Source organism: Bos taurus, chromosome 25, assembly GCF_002263795.3.
Source record: "Bos taurus isolate L1 Dominette 01449 registration number 42190680 breed Hereford chromosome 25, ARS-UCD2.0, whole genome shotgun sequence".
Classification (NCBI taxonomy): domain Eukaryota; kingdom Metazoa; phylum Chordata; class Mammalia; order Artiodactyla; family Bovidae; genus Bos; species Bos taurus.
Window position 1 is genome coordinate 40,751,946 of NC_037352.1, and position 21,005 is coordinate 40,772,950.

Below are 21,005 nucleotides of genomic sequence, written 5' to 3' on the forward strand. Positions count from 1 at the left end.
CCGCCCTCCGAGGTAGGAAGGATCATTCTTGTTCTCATTTGAGAAGCCGGCTGGGGAAGGCGCAGTGCTGTCCAAGGGCACATGACCCAGGGTGGCAAGACACACACCCCCACCTCACAGGAAGATCGTCAGGGCCTGTGGAATTGGGGGAGGCACATTTTCCCAGGAGAAAATCTGTCTCCCATGCCGGGTGCACCTGTAGGCAAAGGGAGCCGCGAGGCTCCATGGAAGACACCCAGGTTCTGGCTCTCACCCCCGTGGGTGCCTGGGCTGGCAGGGCCACTGGGCAGAGCCTCTGCCCCCAGCACACATCAGCAGCCTGGTCCACTGGTTTCCGATTTGCCTGATTCCTGGGGAAAGAGGCCCAGGTTACATAAGCTCTTAAAGGTGAGGGAACACATCTGAGGCTCTGTGCTTCTGCAGTGCCGTGGGGGGACAACAGGAATTGATTCTCCTCTTGAGTTTAGCTGCAAGGCAGAAAAACCCTGCTATAGCTGGAGGGGGCATGGCCCAGAGAAGTGTGTGTGTGTTTGAAGATGGGGAAATGCTATGATGGTGATGATCTCGTAGGCAGAGGAGATGGCTGCACTCGGGAAAAGGAAAGAGTTCTTTGGAGGAGTGATGTTCCTGAGTTACCAAGAGGGGCTGGGACCTCGGTCCCAGTGAGGGGTTGGCTGCAGACAGGAGTGTGGCCCCTCCTGCTGGGCCAAGAGCATATGGGCAGCTTGGGGCTGGGGTGCAGAAGGTCTTACGAGGTAGAGGAGGCTGGAGAGGAAGTGGGGTTGCTGTGTGAGGGGCAGTGGGCCTCCCAAAGGCCCCTGAGGCACTTGGTCTGGAACTCAGGTGAGACTCACCAGGCTGGAAGGCAGCCCCTCCAGACACCCAGGTGTGGGTAGTGAGCGGGCAGCGGGCCGGATGCAACAGGTCAGAGGCTGCAGATTTGGCCAAGAGAAGATGTGGAAGCAAGAGAGGCCAAGGGAAGTGAAGGTGACTTCAAGGGCGTGACTGAACCTGGAGATTTCAGCCAGGAGAGGTCAAGCCCTCCAGGGGCGAGGAATCTTGGGTCCCGTGGGGTCAGGAAATGGGAGCTGGACAGACAGCAGGCAGAGGCAAGGTAGGATGCTGCGGCCACAGGGTAGGTAAGGTCTGGGTGGAGTGGCAGCCAAGACCGGGTGGGCGTGTGGCTGCCTGCTGGTCGTTGGGGAAGGAGATGCCAAGGATACGGGAAGGGTCCCTGACACCAAGTCCCCAGGAGCAGTGTGGGAGAGTTTGGCCATGAAATAGGATTCCCGATCGCCCCAGGACGAGGGGGTCTGTGGATACCCACATCGGGGAGGGGGCGGCAGAGGTTGTGAGCCTGTTTGGAGCAGAGGCATGGGCTAGTGGCGGCAAGGGCATCCTCAGGAGTGAGGACAGCAAATGTCCAGCAGGGGGCGCCGAGTCCTCGGAGGATGAAAGACAAGGGCAGGACAGATTGCTGGAGGAGCCCGCCCGGGAATCGGCATTCCCACCAAGTTCCCAGTGACTGGGGCTCAGCTGTGACCACCACATTCAAAAAGGAAATGAGCGGTCACTTGGCAAGTATCTGGGGATTCCACCAGGATGGGCCATAAGGAGATGCAGCAACCAGCCATGCACCAGAGCCAGGGGACAGGGCAGTGGCCTGGGTGGTCTGCAGCAGAAGGCTCAAGCTTGCCTCTTGACAGCACATGTACTTCAGAAAGCAAATACTGGTAATAATTAGTAGATTCCAAATACTGGTAATACACCAAATATTGATAATAACCAAAGATTCGTGATGTGAACTTTTAAGAGCAAGCAAGGGGATGCAGAGACGGTCTTCCCTCCCACTCAGGCTGCACCTCTCGATCAGGTTCAGTTCAGTTCGGTCGCTCAGTCGTGTCCGACTCTTTGGGACCCCATGGACTGCAGCATGCCAGGCTTCCCTGTCCTTCACCAACTTCCGGAGCGTGCTCAAACTCATGTCCATTGAGTCGGTGATGCCATCCAACCATCTCATCCTCTGTCCCCTTCTCCTCCTGCCTTCAATCTTTCCCAGCATCAGGGTCTTTTCCAATGAGTCCGTTTTTCGCACCAGGTGGCCAAAGGATTGGAATTTCAGCTTCGGCATCCGTCCTTCCAATGAATATTCAGGACTGATTTCCTTTAGGATGGACTGATTGGATCTCCTTGCAGTCCAAGGGACTCTCAAGAGTCTTCTCCAACACCACACACAGTTCAAAAATATCAATTTGTCGGCACTCAGCTTTCTTTATAGCCAACTTTCACATCCATACATGACTACTAGTAAAACCATAGCTTTGACTAGACAGACTTTTTTTGGTAAACTGTTGTCTCTGCTTTTTAATATGCTGTCTAGGTTGGTCATGGCTTTTCTTCCAAGGAGCAAGCATCTTATAATTTCATGGCTGCAGTCACCATCTGCAGTGATTTTTGGAGCCCAAAAAGAGGGTCCTGGGGAAGGTGGATTCGGGGTTGGGAGAGAAACCACCAACTCTGGCCAGCAGGCGGCGCCCAAGGACCGCGGCGGGTTATGCAAGAGGACTGCCTGTTGCCCGGGCAGGGGGAGCAGGGGCGTGTGATGGGGGAAGCAGCCACAGCTCTGAACCCCCAAACTCAGCATGGCAACATCATCTGGGCAACCTCCAGGGGCCAAGAGGAGAAGCCCTCCAGGCCCCTTTGTCCCCCCTCCTAGTGATGATGGACCAAGTGCCTTTTGTGTGTCCAGCCCTGGGCTGGACTTGGGGCAGAGGTTGCCTTTAGGAGCACTCTTTGAGGTCGGGGCTGGGGCGGCAACAGGACTGGCCTTTGGTTCGACAGGAAACGGGGCTGGCTCTGGTCCCTGCCCGGACCCCAGGCTCAGAGAGGGCAGAGCTGGCTGAAGCTGCAGCAAGGCCTGGCCTCTGGAAGCGTGGATGCAGACTCGTGGGCAGCCATGGGCCAGGTGGACGAGGGCCGTGGAGTCCACCCTGTCTCCAGACACCCTGATGAGCACCCCTCCGCCCCTCGTCCAGGCTGTGTCGAGGCCTGGAGTGTCTTCCTCTGCCGCTGCCCTCTGCAGAGCCTTCCTGCTCCAGCCCAGGTGGGCCTCTTCAGCGCAGCTAACCGTGATGCCCAGCAGAAGGGAGCTCGTTTCAACGGAATAGAGCAGGGCCCCGCCCTGGCGCCCTGGCACCCGTCTCAGCCCCTCCAAGACGTGGCTCAGCCTCTGCTCTGGCCAGCTGACCAGGCCCTCGCCTGTGGGCAGCTCAGGAGCCAGAGAGGGCGGGGTTGGGGCGCCCAGCGGTCCCCGGGTTGTGCTTTTAGTTTTCGTTTCTGAAAGCCCACAGTGACCCGCCGTTTGGGAGGGCCAGGCTGGGGGACATGGAGCCCCTTGAGCCCGCCAGGACCCTCTCCAACCAGCCCTCAGCCCAGTGCGCGGGGAGGCGCACTGATGCCACCAGGGGTGGGGCGTGGTGACCCCGGTCGTGCCCACAGGAGGAGGGAGGGCACCTCTCTACTCTGTGACTCACTGGGGGAGGGCCGCCTCCCTCACCCCCGGGTGGCGGATGCCCGTTCCTGTAAGGCCTCCTGTACCACTTCCCCTTCTGAGGACGGAGCCCGTCCCGCCTCGCTCAGCTTCGTGTTGAGAAGGAACGGGCCAGGGTGCTCCAAGCACGCCCCTCTGCGACCCCACCCGGAGGCCAGGCACTCAGCTGCCTCACGCTGACCCCCGTTTCCCACATGGAGGTGGAGACTGCCCCCACCCCCACCCCGGGCTCCCTGCTCTGCTGCCGGGACAGCCCGGACCAGCTGTAATCCTTGATGCCCACCCCTGGGCCCCAGGGCCCCGCCGCTCTGTGGAGAGGCGATGCCACCCACTAGGGGCGGGGCGCCGGGCCACAGGTCCGCTCCGGGCAGAGGCTCCTCTGACTCACGCTGGCCGGAAGGAGACCCGCTGCCTCTGCCCACAGCAGCAAGTTCCGCTGTGACCACCCTACCCCCACCCAGCCTGGAACAGCGGGCTCTGGGGGCGTCCCCCAGACAGGGTCAGGCTGTGTGACGGCAAAGGGCTGTCTCTCCCTGCACTGTCCCTGCCGCACCCCCAGGGCAGCTGCTGGGCAAACCACACGCTGACTCAGGGCTGTGCAAGGCCCAGGTGGGGTCAGGCGCCGGCCGGCTGCTCACCGGGCCAGAGCGGGCACCGGCAGGCCATACAGAAGTGGCACCCTCCCCGGCCCAGTGGGAGTGCTGAGTAGGGGAGTGTACCGGGTTGGGGGGGTTCTATGCCCACATCAGGGGTAGGAGGAGAGTCGCTCTTCCACCCTTGGGCTGCTTTCTGATGTGCCAACAGGGTACAAAACGAGCAGCAGGGAGCAGAGGTGGAGGTGGGAGCCCCAGATCCCAGCAAGGACCCGCGGGGCGTGGGGGGGCCGCTGGAGGCTGGGGGCTGCGGTCGGGGTAGGGGAGCAGCCTGTCTGGGCTGTTTGAGGAAGAGGAAGTGAGGGCCCCAGGCCCCAGGGAGGGTCAGGGGAGGGGACTCCCCCAGAGGCCAGAGCAGGCCCTCCCCACCCCATATCACAGAGGCTGATTTGAGGAAGGGCCTGAGGAGCTGCCTTCTGTAGAAAACATCACCACCGTCTAGGGTCAACAGGATGGGCAGGGGTGGGCGGGGTGGGGGGTGAGGCCAGGATCCAGGCCAGCCCAATCTCAGACCTGGAGCTCTTCTCCACCAGCCCAGCTGCCTGGCCTTGGATGTCACCTGCTCTGAGCCTCAGTCTTCCCATCTGCACAATGGGGGCAAGAAGGTGGCCTGGATGGTTTGTGACAGAGACAAAGCTGGCTAAGGAGGTCCCAGGCCAAACCATGGAGAGTGCCTGTCGCTCTCAAGGGAGGACTGGACTCCCTAGCAGCTGGCCCGGACCGGGTCTGCACAGCCCAGGGCTGCGGAGTCTGAGGGCAGCGTGTCTGATCACGTGAGATCTCCCCCTACACCTAAGGGTGCCCTAGGCTGGCCACCCAAGTTCCTGGGCCTCTCAGGAACGTACAAGTTGCTATTCTGAGCCCAAGTTCCCGTCCCACAATAGTTGGCTTGGGGGGTGGTCTCTCCATACCTACCCCACACGAGTGCCAACGAGCCCCCAGAGCCAGCTTCCATGAACCTGCATCTCGGGCGCAACTTCCAGCCAAGACCAGGACCCCCAGGTTGCCCCAAAGAGCATCTTTATTCACAGCAAAGGACGTCACCATAGCAACACACGTCGATTCCCTGAGAACTTTTCCCTTATCGTTCATTTTCCTAGCTATGTCTTGCAGAAAGAAAAACAGCAGGCAAAACACACCTCACTGGTCAGGTGCGCCGAGCTGGGCTGGGAGGAGACAAGCTCTGTGAAGGAGGTGGGCAAGGAGAGGCCAGATACCATGACACATAAATACACAGAGTGTTAGACGTTTCCACCAGCTTTAACAACAAAGATTATCCCAAGTTTGGCTTCTGCTTTTTCTGATCCACAGAAAAGATAACACCTTCCCCAAGCCCCTGAAAACACAGACAAAAACACCCTACTTTTTTACCCGCCCCCTCCCAAGAAAACAATCACAGTAAAAACACTGTCACGCTATTTACAGACACGCCCACTATGGGCGACTTTCTCTCTACTTTGGAGAGGAGTTAACATGCTCAGCTGACTCCCCATCACAAAGGGAAGCCGGCTGAGACAGCAGGGGAGACCCCTGCCCGGGATGCTGCACCCAGCGGCAAGGTCGCTGGGGCCGCGGTCACTCGGAGCCGTGGTACCCAGGCCAGAGCTCAGCGCGAGGGGGCTCAGGGCACTCCCCCAAACCCAGCTTCCTCGCACTGAACACAGGGAGCTGTCCTGGGGGCTCTGAGCGGGGAGCCAGAGTCCCGGGGGGCCAGGTGCCCACAGCGACGGGCCTGCGCTCAGCAGGACGGAGCGGTGCCCACACGTCCCTGCAGAGCAGCCCCTGGGCCCCACGCTGCCCAGAGACCCCGAAAGGGTAACAAAACTGTCCTCAGAGTGACCTCCGACACACAAATCCTTCCGGGGCGGAACACGGACAGACAGACAGACAGGCGGGACTTTGCCTGCCCCTTGGCAGAGCAGAGCTGCCCAGCAGTCTGCTACAGGGATGGGCACACAGCACACACACAGGCACAGCCCCGGGGTGGCCTTGAGGGCCCAGACCGGGGTGGCACGACAGGGGTCCTCGGGCCCTTTGGATACCAGGGGCGCCCGGGGACGGGGTTTCAGCCACGGCCGCTAGAAGATGGCAGAGCGGGGGCACCAGGACGTGTCCGGGTACAGGTGGCAGTGGACGGAACGGAACCTGCGGGGACAGAGCGGGCGCTCGTCGTGTGGGCCGGGCCGCCTCCCCCACACTCCCCCCCCCCGAGCAGACCCCTGGGGCGCTCGTCGTGCGGGCCAGGCCGCCTCCACCCGAGCAGACCCCTGGGGGGCTCGTCCGTGAGGGCTGGGGGCCTGCCTCCACCCGATCAGACCCCTGGGGGACTCATCCGTGCGGGCTGGGGGCCTTCCTCCACCCTAGCAGACCCCTGGGGGCTGTCGAGCTGCAGCGGACCTCGAGGGACCACGGTGACCCGCCCTCTTTAGGCCTCCCTTTCCTCACCTTGACGGGTCAGCCTCCACCGAGAAGGGCCCCTTAATGTGGACGGAGTTGCGCTTGTTTTCAAACATGCCGTAGCTCAGGGTCACCTGCAGGGAGTCGGAAAGAGTGATCCTGTGGGGGCTGGGGTGCCAAGGCTAGCCTACCCTGGCTCTGCCCAAGGTAGACACAGGTGAGCTTTGCATGAGGGGACAACCTGGCCTTCTGCCCACCTCGGGGCCAAGAAGCAAGGTCCACGCTGCACCCCCTGCTCTGCAGCCCCAGGAGTAAAGCCCAAGCGGGCTTCTGCTGGGGCGGCGGCCTCGCCAGCCACGGCGAGGGAATGTTTATGGGTACAGGGAAGACCCAAAAGGCTCACAGTAGGTGTCCCGCTGAAGACAGAGGCAAGATGGATGGACCACGGGACTGTTGCTGGGCAGATCTGGGTGCCTGGGTGGCAACCAACAGCCGGGCCTCTGGTGACCTATTCAAAGCTGCGGCCCCTCCACGGCCCCCTCCCCACTCCCTCCCTCCCTCCTGTCTGCCCCTCCCCTCCTCTCCCGGACATGCGCACCTGCTCATGGAGCTCGGAGGCGGGCACCTGCTGCAGGTTCTCCAGGTGGGAGTGGAAGAGCCCGCAGCGCACGAGGGGCACGCCCAGCAGCGCCTCCACGATGTAGCCAATGGTACAGTCGTCAGGCAGCCGGATCCGCTCGGCCGTGCTCATGAAGTGGCCTCCGCTGCGGGAGGGAAGGGCCGAGGGCCGCAGTGAGCCGAGGGGGCAGCGTGCCGCTCGGCCAGCTGGGCTCAGGCAGGAGGTGGATGTGCCCTGTGGGTGTCCCTGATGGGGCTCCCATGCGGGCAGCTCCCAGCCTCCCTGAGCCCCCGGACAGCCCCCTCCTCCATACAAGCCTGAGGACTCTCTGCGCATGGAGTGGGGGGGCTACCAGATTCAGGAAGGGGTCCTGACCCCCCTGGTGGCTGGCGGGTGGAAGTGGGGACGACTCACCCTGCCGGTGGATGTAAGGTTTGGGGACACTGGTGCTGGGAAGATTAGCAGCGCCAGGCCGGCTGTGGGGGGACCCTGGGAGATCGGAGGCAGCCTCACCTGCACCCCAGGGCACTCACCTGGCCCAGGGGCTCATCTTCAGGGCCAGTCCTCGGCTGATGCAGAAGCCAGCCCCGCCAGTGGCAAACCAGAAGTGGACAGGACGCTGTGGGGACGGGGGGACGTGGTGAGACTCCCAGAGCCCCGCTGCCAGGCTGCGGGGCACCCCCAGCCTCCTCCCCGTGAAGCGGTGCAGGCTGGCGTGGGAGGGGGGACACTCACCACTTTGTTTTCGCTGACCCGCTCCGTGGCCTGGATGGGCCTGTCCAGGCTGGGCTTGCCCAGGTAGACGTCCTGCGTGTGCGGGTAACTGCCCAGCAGCCTCAGCAGGGCCCGCACATTCACGTAGTTATCGTCATCCACGTGGCAGAACCACCTGGGGAGAGGGGGCAGGGCCGTCAGGGCGGGTACCGTGCGGGTGGGACCGCCAGGGCCAGAGCCCCACCAGGGAATGCTCCCTGGGCCCTGCCAGAGGCCGCACTCACTTCCTCCCCGACTCGATAAAGCGGTCGTACTCCACGGCCATCTTGCAGGACAGTGCCTGGCGGCTGTGGGCTGCCGAGCAGTTGGTGTTGACCACGTGGCCTGCGGACAAGGGAGGGGCTGTGAGTGGGTCCAAGGCAGTTCAGAGAGGGCAGCCTGGCCTGGGGTCACACAGCAGGCCCAGGGCAAGCAGAGCAAGAAGGGGTGTGGGGGGGTGGCAGTCTGTCCCGGGGCGCCAGGGTCCAAGCAGTGCCTACAGCGGCTGCCCCACTCAAGCCCTCCCCCGAGCTGACCCGGGCCTGCATACCCCACCCCCCAGCGCCACCTCGTTGGGCGCCCCGTCCCACCCCGCCCCTGCCCATTCAGGCGGCTTTTTCCCAGCACCAGCCACCTGTTGCCGTCACATCAGCTCAAAGGGCCCAGGGGCTGAAAGGGCCTCATTTGCATGAGAATCGGGGTGGGGGGTGAGTGGTGGGGCGGGGCGCTGAGAAAACCCGTTGAGTAAACTGCCCTCCCAGGCCCTCGGCCGCCCCCCCCCCCCCCCGCAACCTCTCCCAAGGGAACAGTTTCCTCTGGGCAGGACCCTCCCCTCGCCTCCCCACGTCCAGGGCTCACCCGTGCGCCTGGCCAGTGCCTCGTCTTCCCCGTCCGTGAAAATGAACGTCTGCAGGGAGAAACGCGGCCTTGAACGGGCAGCTCGGGGGGGCCACCCCGGCCACCGCAGGGCCCAGGGCTGGGGCCCCTTGTGCCCACACCGCACCTTTGAGCTTCCATTTCCCCCCATGCAGAGCGGGGCTCCAGGGCTTACCATGAGTGCAAGTGGACTGGGGGCTCGGGAAGGACCCCCACCCCAGCCCCAACTACCGCGCAGCTGCGCCCAAGGTCACCGGTGGCAGCTGCAGCGGCACGAGCCAGGTGCGGTGCCCCGCCCACCCGCCAGGTAACCGCTCGCGGCCACCCTGCGCACCTGGCGGGCACACACCCTTATTGACACAGTGCCCGGCCTGCGGGAGGGGCAGGGCACAGGCGGAGGAGGTCGGCTTCGGGAAGCCAAATCTCAATCAGTCGGGGACAAAGGCCTCTGCTGGGCGGCTGCCAGGCGCTGGCGGACAAAGGGCCCACAGGGAGGGTGAGTCACCAGGCACTGTCCGCCAGCTTTGTCCCGGGCCGCGCTGCGAGGGGAACTCGGCCGCATTAAGCGGGAGTGGCCACACGGCCCATTACCATACAGCTGGCCTGGTTAACTGGGCTGGGCTGGGCACGAGGTCTGGAGGGCAGGGGTGTGGCCACAGCCCCGCGGTCCCCCAGGCTGGGCCCTCAGGACAGGGCCCTTCACACCGCTGGCCGTGTGGTCAGCCCACAGAGCCGGTCGCCTTCCCTGAGCCAAAGCAGCCTCCAGGGTTCTCTGAAGACGCTGACAAGTCCGTGGGGCTGGGCCGGGAAACCGCACGGACCCCGCACAGGGGTCAACGCCCCTGCACCCCCGCGGCCCAGCACCCCCGGCCACGGCCCGGGCTCACAGACGGGCCTTGCCTGAGGCCGCGTTGAAGCTCCAGCTATGCCAAACTGGCTCCTCCACCCCTGCCAGGATCGCTCTACGGAAGAAGGGGGGGCCGACGGGGAGGGGCCAGGCGCTGCCGGCGCCCGCCTGGGCCCGTCGGCACACGGGGAGGAATGTTCCTTCCTCTGCCGCCCGCCCAGCGCGTGCCGCCCAGCGCACCCAGGCGTGCCGAGTGCAAAGCCCAGCCCGGCGGAGGGTGCTGTGAGCGCGGGCAGCAGGAGACACCCCCCCACTACCACCTCCGTGGCCGCCAGGCCCGTTTCCTCCTGGGTACAAATGGGTGCAAGGGAGGGGACAGGGTGCGCAGGCCTGATGCCATGTGTACTCGGGGGCTGGGGGTCCCACCTGGGGTGCCCACCCTCTCCTGGTAGCCCCAGCTCCCGGTCCAGCCTGAGCCCAGACCCAGGCCACACATTCAGGTGAGGCTGCCAGCTGGGTGGGCCCAGAAGGCACTGGGGGAGGGAGGGTAGGCCCCCTCCTGGCCGCTGCACGCACGACCCCTCCTCCCGAGAAGACACCCCAGGGGCCCACACGCACGGACTCGCATCCCGCCCCCTGCCTGCTCGCCGGCATCTCGGCCCAGGAATGCCGTGGGAGGCCGAGGCCGGCCCGTGCAGACGCGCGTTGCCGCCACTGGATTAAAAGGAAAATGCCTTCTTAATGAGATCAAGCGAGGCCTGTTCTCCCGCGCTTCGGTGGTGCCCCAAAAACCCAGCCCAAGGCTACGGAGATTAAAGTCACCTTTGTTCAGAGAGGAGCGCTTGGAAGCGTAGGGGTGTGAGGGTGCCGGGCCTCCTGTCTCGCCACATCAGAGCAGTCAGGAGAGGAGGGGATGGGCCTCACCCACAGCTCCGAGCCTCAGTTTCCGCCCTCTGTGCAATGGGTGTAACCAGAGCTCACGCGCCCGGAGCAGAGTACCCGGCTCCTTCTCTTCTTCCAGCTCCCTCACGGCCCAGGGAGGAGGGCACCATCCCTCTCCAAGTGTACAGGTGGGGAAACGGAGCCCCAGCGAGAGGCGGGCCCTGGCCTGCGGTCATGCCCCGGTACAAAGGAGATGCTGGTCCCCACCAGCCGTGCCCCGCGGACCCCTCCCCACTTCCCCGACGACGGCAGGGCTGGGGGAGGAAGAGCCAGGCGGCGGGGCGGCAGGGCTGGCGGAGGGCGGGCGGGGGGACACCCACAGGAAGCGGCATTGTTCCTGGAGCTGCGATTCAAAGAAACACAGGATGCCAAGCTCTCCCCCGGACAATTGTGGCCGCTGCGGTGGCAGCCGCCGCAGCCGGGCCCACTCCTGGGAGGGACAGGGGAGCAAAGTGCAGGCCGAGGGCCCAGCCCCTCGGCCTGGACCTCAGGGCTGTTGTAGCGTGGGCCCTGCTGCCACCCCCGTCAGAGCCACTCCAATGGCTGGAAGTCTCTTGCATGCCCAGCTCGTGTTCAAGGTGCCCAGTCGCCCTTTCAGGGCATTGCCTACTCTCCGTCTAGCTCGAATGGCACCTCCTCCAGGAAGTCCCTCCCTCCCCAACCCGGGTCAGATGCCCCCCTTTCAGCTCACACAGCCTCTTTGGGTTTCCCCCACTGCAGCCCTGACTTCCCGGAGTCTCCCCCATCAAACCGGGTCTGAACCACCCTGCACAGGGTTGGGAGGAGAGGTCTCTCCGTTGAAACAGTTTCAAGGACCCCTCACCCACAGGACACCGTGAAAGGGGTTCTTGCTAGACGGGACACAAGACCCAACATGTGTCCCGACGGTTGGGAGCCAGATTCGGCTCCTCCCGGGAGTGCCCAGCCAGCAAAGGGGAGCCTGAGGGAACCCTCAGTGGGGACAGCGGCTTCTCCTGCCTCTCCAGGTTTTGGCGGTCCTCTTTCACAGCCCCCGACCGGAGGCCAGCGCTTTCCTTATTCCAGAGATGAGCAGACTGAGGGCCAGAGAGGCCCTTGGGCGTGCCCAGGGTCACCTGGTTCAGCCGGGACTGCTCCCCGAGACCCCCTGACCATATCCCCTCTGCTGGAGGAAGTCCTCAGAGTCCAAGATGAGAGGTGCTCAGATCTGGTGGCAGCCCAGAGAGGGCTGAGCACTGCCAAAGTTCACACAGCAGGCAGGCAGAGTCCTGGGGGTGGTGCCTGGCTCAGGAACAGCGCCCCGCAAGTGCTGTCACTCAGGGAGGGGGGGCCCGCAGGCCGTCATCGCCAGGCAACCTGAGTGGCCAGCGCGCCGGCGGCGGTTCCCATGGAGCACATAGCTGCACACAAGAGGCCGGACGCCTTTCTCCACTGGAGAAAGGGGCTTTGTTACCTTGCCCGAGCGGCCGGCGTGAGAGCCGCCCGGCGCTGGGAATCCTAACGGCCCAGCAGCCAAACAAAACCCGCAGCCCCCGCCGCCCCCTCCTGCCGGCCTGCTGAGCCCCTGGGAAAGGGACGCCGTGTTCCCAGGAGGCTGCCGTGGGGCTCCCAGGGCCCCCTCCCCACGCTGGGACCAGGAGGACCCTGCTCCCCTGGCCCTCATCGTGACCTCGTCGGGGCCCTGCCCCAAAACACGGCTCAGCCAGGCCAGGAGGCCCCCAGGCCTCGAGGGTTTCAGCAGGGAGGAAGAGAGCTGGGGTCTTCTCTGAGCCCCGAGCCCAGTCAAGGCTGCTTCACCCTCATCCCAAATACCCAGGCAGTCCCTTGTATCTCCCAGTTCAGGGAATTCCCCGACCCCCTCCCCAGCAGTGCTCACTCTCTGCCCCCATCCCGCCCCAACCCAGCCATCCAGCTGCAGCCTGGAGGGAGATTTTTCAGAGTGGGGTGTGCCTTTTTATGTGTGTGGAGGAAGTCAGTGCTCAACTAGGATGTGCTAAGCACTGCGTTCCAGGCTCCAGAGACTTCTGCGCTGTGGAGAGAGGGCCCCAGAACACACCCTGAAGCCCAGTGTGCGCGCTCTTGTTCTTCTCCTGAGATGGACCCCCAGGGCCCCCACCAATGCCCACCCCCAACTTCAACAGCGACTTGTCCTCCGTCCCACTGCAAAGGCTGGGATGAGGGACAGGTATGGCCCTGTGCCCAGGGGTCCTAACCCTTCACTCCACTTCTCAGGAAAGAGTCTTCCTCCCCGGGAAGGGTATGAGGCCAGGGAGGACTCCCCACGCTGAATCCGCCTTGGGGAGGCTTGGGGACAGTAATTCCCAGCTGATAAGTTCCAGTGTTTGAGGGCAAGAAGCATCACCAGGCGCCAGCCCCAAGCTCTGGTGGCTGGTGAAGGTTCACCGCAGGCCACGGGCCGGTGGTGTTTGGGGAATGAGTCCCCACCCTGCTTCCACATCAGGCAAACTGGGCTGGAAGGGGATGAACCGGCATCGCTACACCCGATATTCCCCGGAGCGGTACAAACAGGCAGCCTGGCGCCCACTGGATGCTGCCACCAGCTGGACAAGAGGGCACCTCCTCCCCTGCCCACTTGCCCAGCCTGCCGGGGCTCACCATCTCCTCGTGGCGCGAGATCCATGTCTCCAGAAGCAAGTCGAGACGCGCGCGATGAAACTTTTTGGTGGTCTTCACCGCGATGAAGACGTCGCGTGGGGCCAGCGGCTCGGCCAGGGGCCGCGGAGGACCGTCAGCGGGGCGGGGGGCGCCCCCGGGAGGTGGGCCCACGTCTCTGCGAGAGCGGGTGAGCAGGCTGAAGTACTCGGACAGACTGTGCACCTCGCGGACGGGCGCCCCGGGCGCCGCCGCCGCCGCCGCCTCCAGTCCAGGGGCCGTGGCCACCCCCGAGGGGCCCGCCAGGCTGCGCAGCGCGCGCCGACCGCGTTCAGCGGGCACCGGGGGCGGCGGCGGGTCGGCCGTGAGCACCAGTAGGCAGGCAAGCAGTGCGCCCGCCAGCGCCAGCAGCAGGCGGCGGCCGCAGCGCTTGAGCATGGTGGGGTGGCGGCAGCGCGGAGCGCCCGGCCCCTCTCAGCCGTGCCGAGGCTCCGGGGTCCCGCCGCACGTCTAGCGGCGCCCCGCCCGCGGCTCGAGCTCTTAAACAGCCCCCGCCTGGCTCCGCCTAGTGGGCGTGGCCTCTGGCGAGGCCCCGCCTTCGTCGCGAGCTCATTGGTTCCAGGGCCCGGGGGCGGGGCTTCGCGCGTTGCCCCCGACGCCCGGCAGCGCCCACGTGGGGCCGCGGCGGGGGTCTGGGAACCGAGGAGCAGGCTGCCCGCGCGCCCGCCCCCGGTCCGCACGTGCACGCCCCGCCCCGTCCCTCCCGGATCGCCCCCCGCGGGCAGCCTGGGGGCGCGGGGACTTGGGCCTGCCCCGCCCCGCCCCGCCCCGGTGGCCCTGAAGGGGAAAAACCCAGGCGGGCCAGCGCGGGGCCGAAGCTCCAAGTCTGGCCTGCGGAGGGGCGCGCCCTCAGCGCTCTGACGGCGATTCCGGGACAGGGACTCTGGGCTCAGTCGTCCCGCGGGGGACGTCGGTCCTTCCCCGCTGGGCACTTCCCCTCCCCGAGCCGGCTTCCTCCGCTAGGGCTGGCGCAGGCCGGGTCACAGGATTGGTGGACCTCAGCGCTCCATCCAAAGCAGCCCTTATTAATAAAACCGAGGAAGGGCTTAGCCAGTTGAGCCACAGGTAGGGAAACGAGGTTCCAGCGGGAAAACACCTTACCAGATTCCATCCCTAAACCCGAGCGAATTCCCTCCTCTCGGCCCAGCGTCGAGGCGGGGGAGAGGGTGAGTGCCCCGAAATCCGAGGCCGAGGCCGCCCCTCCCCGCGCGGGACGAAAGGCCGCCTTCTGTCCCATTTGGTCCCTCTGCGCTCGGGCCACATACGGGTGGCCCAGCTGAGCCCCGCCCCGCCTCCCCGGCACACGGCGGGCCCCCGCTCCCGGCCCTTCCCACGGGCTGGGCTGGCCCACCGCACGAGCAGGGGCGGCAGGAATGCGCGCCGGCAGCCCGCGTTGAGGGTGAGGGGCGAGGAACTGGCCAAGGGCTCCCGGTGTCGAAATCAGAGTCTGAGCCCCCAGCCCACAGCATCCTCCGGAAGCGCGGCCAGGAGCGGCTCTCCGCTTGGCTGCGTCTCCTCTCCCTCCCTCCCCAGTCCCTCTCATCCCCTCCTAAGGAGTCCCTAGGGGAGCACCTCGGCCACACTGGTCCCCCTCTTAGCGCTGGCTCTGCCCACTGGCCCATTTTCTTCACAAAGCGCCCTTCGTGGTCCCTCTCCCTCTCCCTGAATGTCAACTGCAGAGATGAGGGCCTGGAACACAGTGAGCGCTCTATAATGATGTATTGTGTAGGGAATTCCCTGGTGGTCCAGTGTCTAGGACACAGAGCTGCCAGTGCAGAGGGCCACAGGTTCCCTCCCAGGTCAGGGAACTAGATCTCACTTGCTGCAACTAAGACCCAGTGCAACTAAAAAAAAAAAGATTTATTGTGTAGATGTCTGGCCTGGTTCCCCGATTCTCACCTGGCCCATTTGTTCTTAGGGCCCTGGGGCCCTATCCCCTGCCCCTCTGTGATGGGGTGCGGTGGGGGATGGAAGTTCCCAGGCCTTTTCCTGTATCCACCCCCAAGGCAATTAGCAGGCGCCACCCCAGGCAGGCAGATGCCTGAGCAGATGGTGCTGGCTGTGCCCAAGTGACAAGACTCCCATGGAGTCACCTCCTGCCATAAACTCCTCCCTATCTACGACGGAAGCCTGCCTGGGAGCCTCTCTTCGCTGCAGAGGTGGGAGTGGGCAGGGGTCAGCCGAGACGCAGCACAGCTCTAGTCCTGCCTGAAGGGTCTCTGTGCCCACTTTCCCTCGCCCCACCACCACTGTTATCCCAGGTCTGGGCCAGGTTGAGATGGAGCCTCCCTCACAGCCTGTCTCTCTCTCCTGGACCTCCTGAGCCTCCTCCGCGCTGGTCTTCCTGCCAGCCTACCTGCTGTATTGATTCTCCACTCCGAAACCACACAGCTCTAATTGTGCACGCAGGTCCAAACCTTTGATGGTTCCCCATGGCCTCTGGGGGGGTTCGTGCTAGTGGTAAAGAAGTCACCTGCCAATTCAGGAGACGTAAGAGATGCAGGTTCGATCCCAGGATCGGGAAAATCCCCTGGAGGAGGAAATGACCACCCACTCTAGTATTCTTTCCTGGGAAATCCCATGGACAGAGGAGCCTGGCAGGCTGCGGTCCATAGGGTCACAGAGAGTCGGGACACAGCTGAAGCGACTTAGCACCCACGCATGCATGGCCTCTTTGCAGTTCAAGTCCTGGCCAGTGTCCACCTCTCTCCCAACTAGGTCCCGGCCCCATTTTGTGCCTCTGCTGCGATGCCTCCCAGTTCTCTAACAGCCCCAAACCGTCAAGCCCCAAAGTCTGCATGAGCTGTGCGGGGCCCCTGGGTCCTTCATCGGCGTCCGTACTAAGTGGCACCACCACGTGCTGAGGGTCCTGCAAGGGGGAGGGACAGCCGTGCCACCCATTCTCCTGCCTGACCCTGCCAGGGTCCTCCGTGGCCCCACCCCAGGGGTGGGACCCCATGCTCTGCACCCGGAGCACCTCTGCTTTCTCCCACCCATGCTCCTGGCCTCATGCTCCATAGTCCTGGCTGCTGTGGTTCGGCCCACCAGGCAGCAGGAGTGACGTGCCCATTGTACAGAAAGCAAGTGGAGGCTCAAGAAGCCTTGCTGCGTTGTGCTTGGGGAGCAGGAGGAGGAGCAACTGGACAGGGGGGCAGTGGCCAGCCTGGCAGGGCCGTGGCGTAGAGGTCGGCAGGGGCTTTTCCGCATCTCTCTGCAGCCAGGCTTGGTGGGAGTGGGGGGACCTGGGTGTGACTGCCTGTCTGGGAACAGCAGGACAAAGCTCTGCAGCATTCTTGTGGGGGCCATGGGCTTTGGCAAGAGTGATTCAATATCTTTGCTGTCAGGAGAATGGAATTTCGTGGTGACTCCTTGAGGTCTGAAAACTGGAGGGGGTGGCCGCCCTAGCTGCCCCTGCCCCCTTCCCCAGGCTGGCTCCAGCCAGAGGCTCTCCCCTCCCCTGCCCTCAACCTAGACCCAAAGGCTCCCTCCAGGGACCCATTGGGCCAAACAGCTCTGAGGGGGTGTGGGGGGTGATAGGAGGAGGTGCTGGGCCCAGGACAGGAAATGGGGAGCCAGGGAGGGGGTGGGGAGGGCTGACCTGCTTGCCAGGAAGCCCCTGGGCGCCTTAGGGCCCTTGGGAATGGGGAGGGGAAGCAGCTGTCCCAAGACCCTCCCCAGGGGGGAGGGCTTTCCAACCCCAGAGGGGCCACTTCTCAGCTTTTTGACCTTGGACCTGGGACATTCCTCCTCTGAGCCTCGGTTTCCCCACCCGTAACACGAGGATGACAGATGGGCAGTGGGTCAGAACGCTGGGGGCCTGGCCCTCTTGCCCAGGGACCTAGGCCTGGTGCCTCCTGCACGGCTGACCCCTGCTCCAGCCAGCGCGGGGCTCCTGGGCAGCTGGGAGGCCGGATGGCTCGACCCCTGTTCGTGAGGCTGGGTGGAGAGGTGGCCGAGGACAGGGGACCTGCATGAGCAGTCTTACTCTGCCTCTCCATCAGGCTCGGAGGATGTGCTGTCTACCCATCCGAGCTCAGGCCCCCTTTCCCGGCCCGGGGCTCAGCCTGGGGCCCCCTGCAAATGGAGTCAGTCCCAGAGGGCTCTAGCCGCCCCTTCCCCGTGGACCCTGGAGCCTTGGGCTGGCCTCCCTGAGTGGCTCTTTCCTGGGAAGATCCCGGAGACATAATGGGTGAGCCATTAACTGGGAGGAAGTCATCCATGGCAGTCCTGCTCGCGTCCCAAGGACAACCCAGAGAGGGAGGGAGGTGCTGACCATCGCCGTGCTCCGGGGGGCTCACGCACCCACTCTGACACCGACACGCGAGGGCAGGTCCTCAAGGGGGACCTCGAGGAGTGGCAGCGTGGGCACCCAGGTGCCAGGGTGCCCACGGGCCTCCTGAGAGCAGCGAGTGGCGTGGCCACAGTGGCCCCAGGAGGCCCCCGCCCAGAAGCTTCTGGACAGAGTCCGTGCTGGCAGGAGGCTCCATGGCAGGAGTGTGGGGGCGCAGCCGACAGCTGCTTCCTGCTCCCACTGTTGGGGTGTCGCTGCCCCTGTGAGAAGAACAGATATAGACGAGCCCCCAGCCTGGCCCTGCCCGCTGGGACCCCTCACCCCCAGCCCCGCGCTGTGTGATCTCGGGCCGGTTCCCTTCTCTCTGTGGGCCTCGGGGTTTTACTCGAGGCTGCTTCGGGGATGTAGCTGGTGCCCGCCCTCCCCCACTGCTCCCACCCCATCCCACGAACCCTGGGCTGGCGAGGGGCTGGTACTTGCAGGTGTAAAGTGGCAGTGCCTGCCGGCCGCCTGCCTCCTCGACCTGAACCCTGGGGCCTGGCATGGTCAGGGCAGCCCAGCTGACTTGGCCTGGGTGGCTGAACAAGACCCCGAGAAGAATGGATGGACGGATGGACACATGTGGACACAGGGACGTCCAGAGGAAGGAGAGCCTGCCTTCCTCCCCAGCGCCCACCCCCACTCAGGGGGACGTGGCTCTCAGGGTAAGGAGGTCGGGCAGGGCTGCCCACTGAACACTGAGCCGGCCCTGGGGGCGGGGCCTCCGGGCAGGTGGACGCCCGCGATGGCCCCGGGCTGTATGGCTGCCCTGCTCTCCCCAGTGAGCTGCCCAGGGGAGGCCTGGAAGGTCCCACTCAGAACGTTGGTCTTACAGGTGGGACACAGGGTCCAGGGAGGGGAAAGGGCTGCCCTCACCCCCACAGGGAGCTCAGGCCGTCCCCAACTTGGGAGCAGGCCCAGAGCCCGCAGCTGCGCTTCTTCCTGACAGCCACGCCGGGACTGGCCGGGGCTAATCTGATTTGCAGCCCCCAGTGGTGGCAGAACCCCACTGCCAGTCTCCGCTGCTGACGTCCTGCAGGGGCCAGACGCCCACCAGGGAGACACCAGAGCCGCTCTGCCCCGGCCGGCCTTTGTCTTGCCAAGAATGGCTGGCTTGTGCTGGGCAGGGGTGGGCTGTGGCTGTGCTGCTGCCTGCCGGGCTCCAGGCATGATCCCCTGCCCCGGTCCTGACCCTGTGCTCTGCAGTGGGACCAGACCCCAGGACGGGCGAGCAGGGGCAGGGGCCGCATGGAGGTAGCTGGGGTCTGTCTTGGCTCCAAGCGAACCTGCCTCCTTCCCTGTGTGGTCCTGAGCTTGTCTCCGTCTCCCTGACCTCAGGGCCTCCTCCGTCGGTAACCAGAGGGTGTTATCTTCCATCCTGCTCTCTGGAGTCGGGACGGGTTGGGGGGAGATGGCATCCTTCGATATTCCAGGCTGCCTGGAAGAGGGGTGGTTCCGTGCCCAGGAGTGGCGGCCACACCCACAGGGGGATGAGCCGCCACCACAGAACCCATCTGTCCACATGTCCGTCCGGCCGGCCGGCTGGCTGTCCATTCACCCCCAGCAACGCCCCCGGGTCCTTGCTCTGTTCAGATCTCTGGCTCCAGGGCAGGGAGGAGGTGACCCAGACACCGCCCCTGGGCCCGGGGAGCTCACAGTCTCACGGGGAGGAGTCTGTCGGCATCCAGGTGTTCCCCAGACAGACGGAGGGTGGCAGGGGCTAGAAGGTCTGTCAGGTGCAAGGGTGCCAGGGGCCTGGGCAAGGGAGAATCCACCTCGTGCCCGGGCTGGGGTACGAGGCTTCAGGGGAGGCTTCCAGGGGAAGATGGTGACCATCACCCCCCGAAGCTTCCCAGGTGGCACTTGGGGTAAAGAGCCTGCCTGCCGATGCCGGCGATATAAGAGACGCGGGTTCGATCCCTGGGTCGGGAAGAGCCCCTGGAGAAGGGAACGGCTGCCCACTCCAGTACTCTTGCCTGGAGAATTCCATGGACAGAGGAGCCTGGAGGGTTACAGTCCATGGGGTCACAGAGAGCCGGACACGACTGAGCCACTGGGCACACACTCTGCAGATGACGTCTGGGCAGGCAGAGGCTGACGGGAAGGAGCAAGGAGGGGGCCGGCCGGGGAGATGGAGAGAGCGTGCAGTTAGGTGGGGCGTGGGGAGAGGAGCGGTGGAAGACGGGCCAGCAGTGGTGAGCTGGAGCCTCGGGCCCAGGCCAGGCGGCCCTGGGGGGCCACAGGGTTGGTGAGCAAGAGGGCCGTGGGCCCAGGTGGCTTTGCCAAAGGAGGGGAAGCAACTGCGGTTCAGCCAAGACACAGGAGGCAAGGCTGTGCCCGCCACTTGTCCGTCCGTCCCTTGGGCCTCGTGTCCTTGTGGTTGGAGAAGGAGGAAGCTGGGAGGGCGCGGGGGCCACCTGGGCCCTTGTGTGCCCTCCTCCCTTCCTTGGTGGCTGCGGAGGGTTTTTGGAAGAGGACAGGGCCATGTTGCTTGGAGGTGGGTGGACCCTGGTGGGAAGGGATGGAGGGGACGGGACAGAGCCTGGGCGAGGCCAGCGTCGGAGGGAAGCCTAGGCCTCTGACCTCCGCCTGCCCTCTGCAGCCCCGGTTCCGCTGTCTGCACAGTCTGCAGGGCCTCCCCGACCCCGGTCCTCGATCAAGGGCCATCTCAGCCCCCTGCAGACGTTCTCGGTTGTCACGCCTCTGGGGCCTGGCGGTACAAGTGGATCTAGTCGGTGGAAGCCAGGGGTGTTGCTCGGTGCCCTGCTGCATATGAGACGGGCCCCAAACAACAGAAAACTCCCCACCCACAACACCAGGAGGCTGAGGGGAAATCACCAGTGAAATGACAGGTCTGTCTCCAGGCTCGGGGCTCGTGGGGCCCCCAGGGCTGGCCCTCGGGCCAGGCCTGGGCTCCGCAGCAGGTGGGCGTGTGCCGGGCAGCGGGGCCTCCAGCAGCAGCTCGCTCCCTGTTTCCTGCAGGAGGTCACCTGAGGGCAGAGGATGCTGCAGGCAGGGCGGCCGGCGAAGGGGAAGGCGGAAGGATTACACAGGGGACTTCCGCTGGAGGCCGCAGCGGGGGTCAGTGGGGGCTGGGGCAGGGGCTGGGGTGTGGTGTGGGGGCTTGGCTAGGGGTCGGGGGCTCCCTCCCGGCCTGCTACCCGGCACCCACCCACCCCCCACCCCCACCCCCCCCTCCAGGTGGTTCCAGCCTCAGGACAGGCCAGAGTAGGGAGGTGGCAGGGAGGGGCCTCCTTGCAAGCTGTTTGCTCAGCCGAGGTTTAATCTCCAAAACAGGAAGGCTCCTATTGACAGAAGCAGCAGACGGAACTGCCGATGCGCCTGCCAGGTTGAGCTCCTGGGGCCCCGCTCCTGCCCCGTGGGCT

General features: G+C 64.8%; 1 protein-coding gene across 1 annotated transcript; it reads right to left on the bottom strand.

Moving 5' to 3' along the window:
• Positions 1–5,206: 5,206 nt before the first annotated feature.
• Positions 5,207–13,741, bottom strand: LFNG (LFNG O-fucosylpeptide 3-beta-N-acetylglucosaminyltransferase). The gene is made up of 8 exons (NM_001046222.2): positions 13,233–13,741; positions 8,831–8,879; positions 8,218–8,317; positions 7,955–8,108; positions 7,753–7,838; positions 7,199–7,364; positions 6,649–6,734; positions 5,207–6,348 (listed from the first exon to the last, which is right to left on the bottom strand). Exons 1-8 carry the CDS (start codon positions 13,665–13,667, stop codon positions 6,282–6,284), a joined length of 1,143 nt encoding a protein of 380 aa, NP_001039687.1. The 5' UTR covers positions 13,668–13,741; the 3' UTR covers positions 5,207–6,281.
• Positions 13,742–21,005: the final 7,264 nt, after the last annotated feature.

Coding starts and splice junctions, on each gene's coding strand:
- LFNG (NM_001046222.2), bottom strand. CDS start 13,667: ATGCTCAAGCGCTGCGGCCGCCGCCTGCTGCTGGCGCTGGCGGGCGCA. Junction 7,839..7,954: donor GGGTCAGCGAAAACAAAGTG/GTGAGTGTCCCC, acceptor CCGTCCCCACAG/CGTCCTGTCCACTTCTGGTT. Junction 6,735..7,198: donor CCTCCGAGCTCCATGAGCAG/GTGCGCATGTCC, acceptor GACTCCCTGCAG/GTGACCCTGAGCTACGGCAT.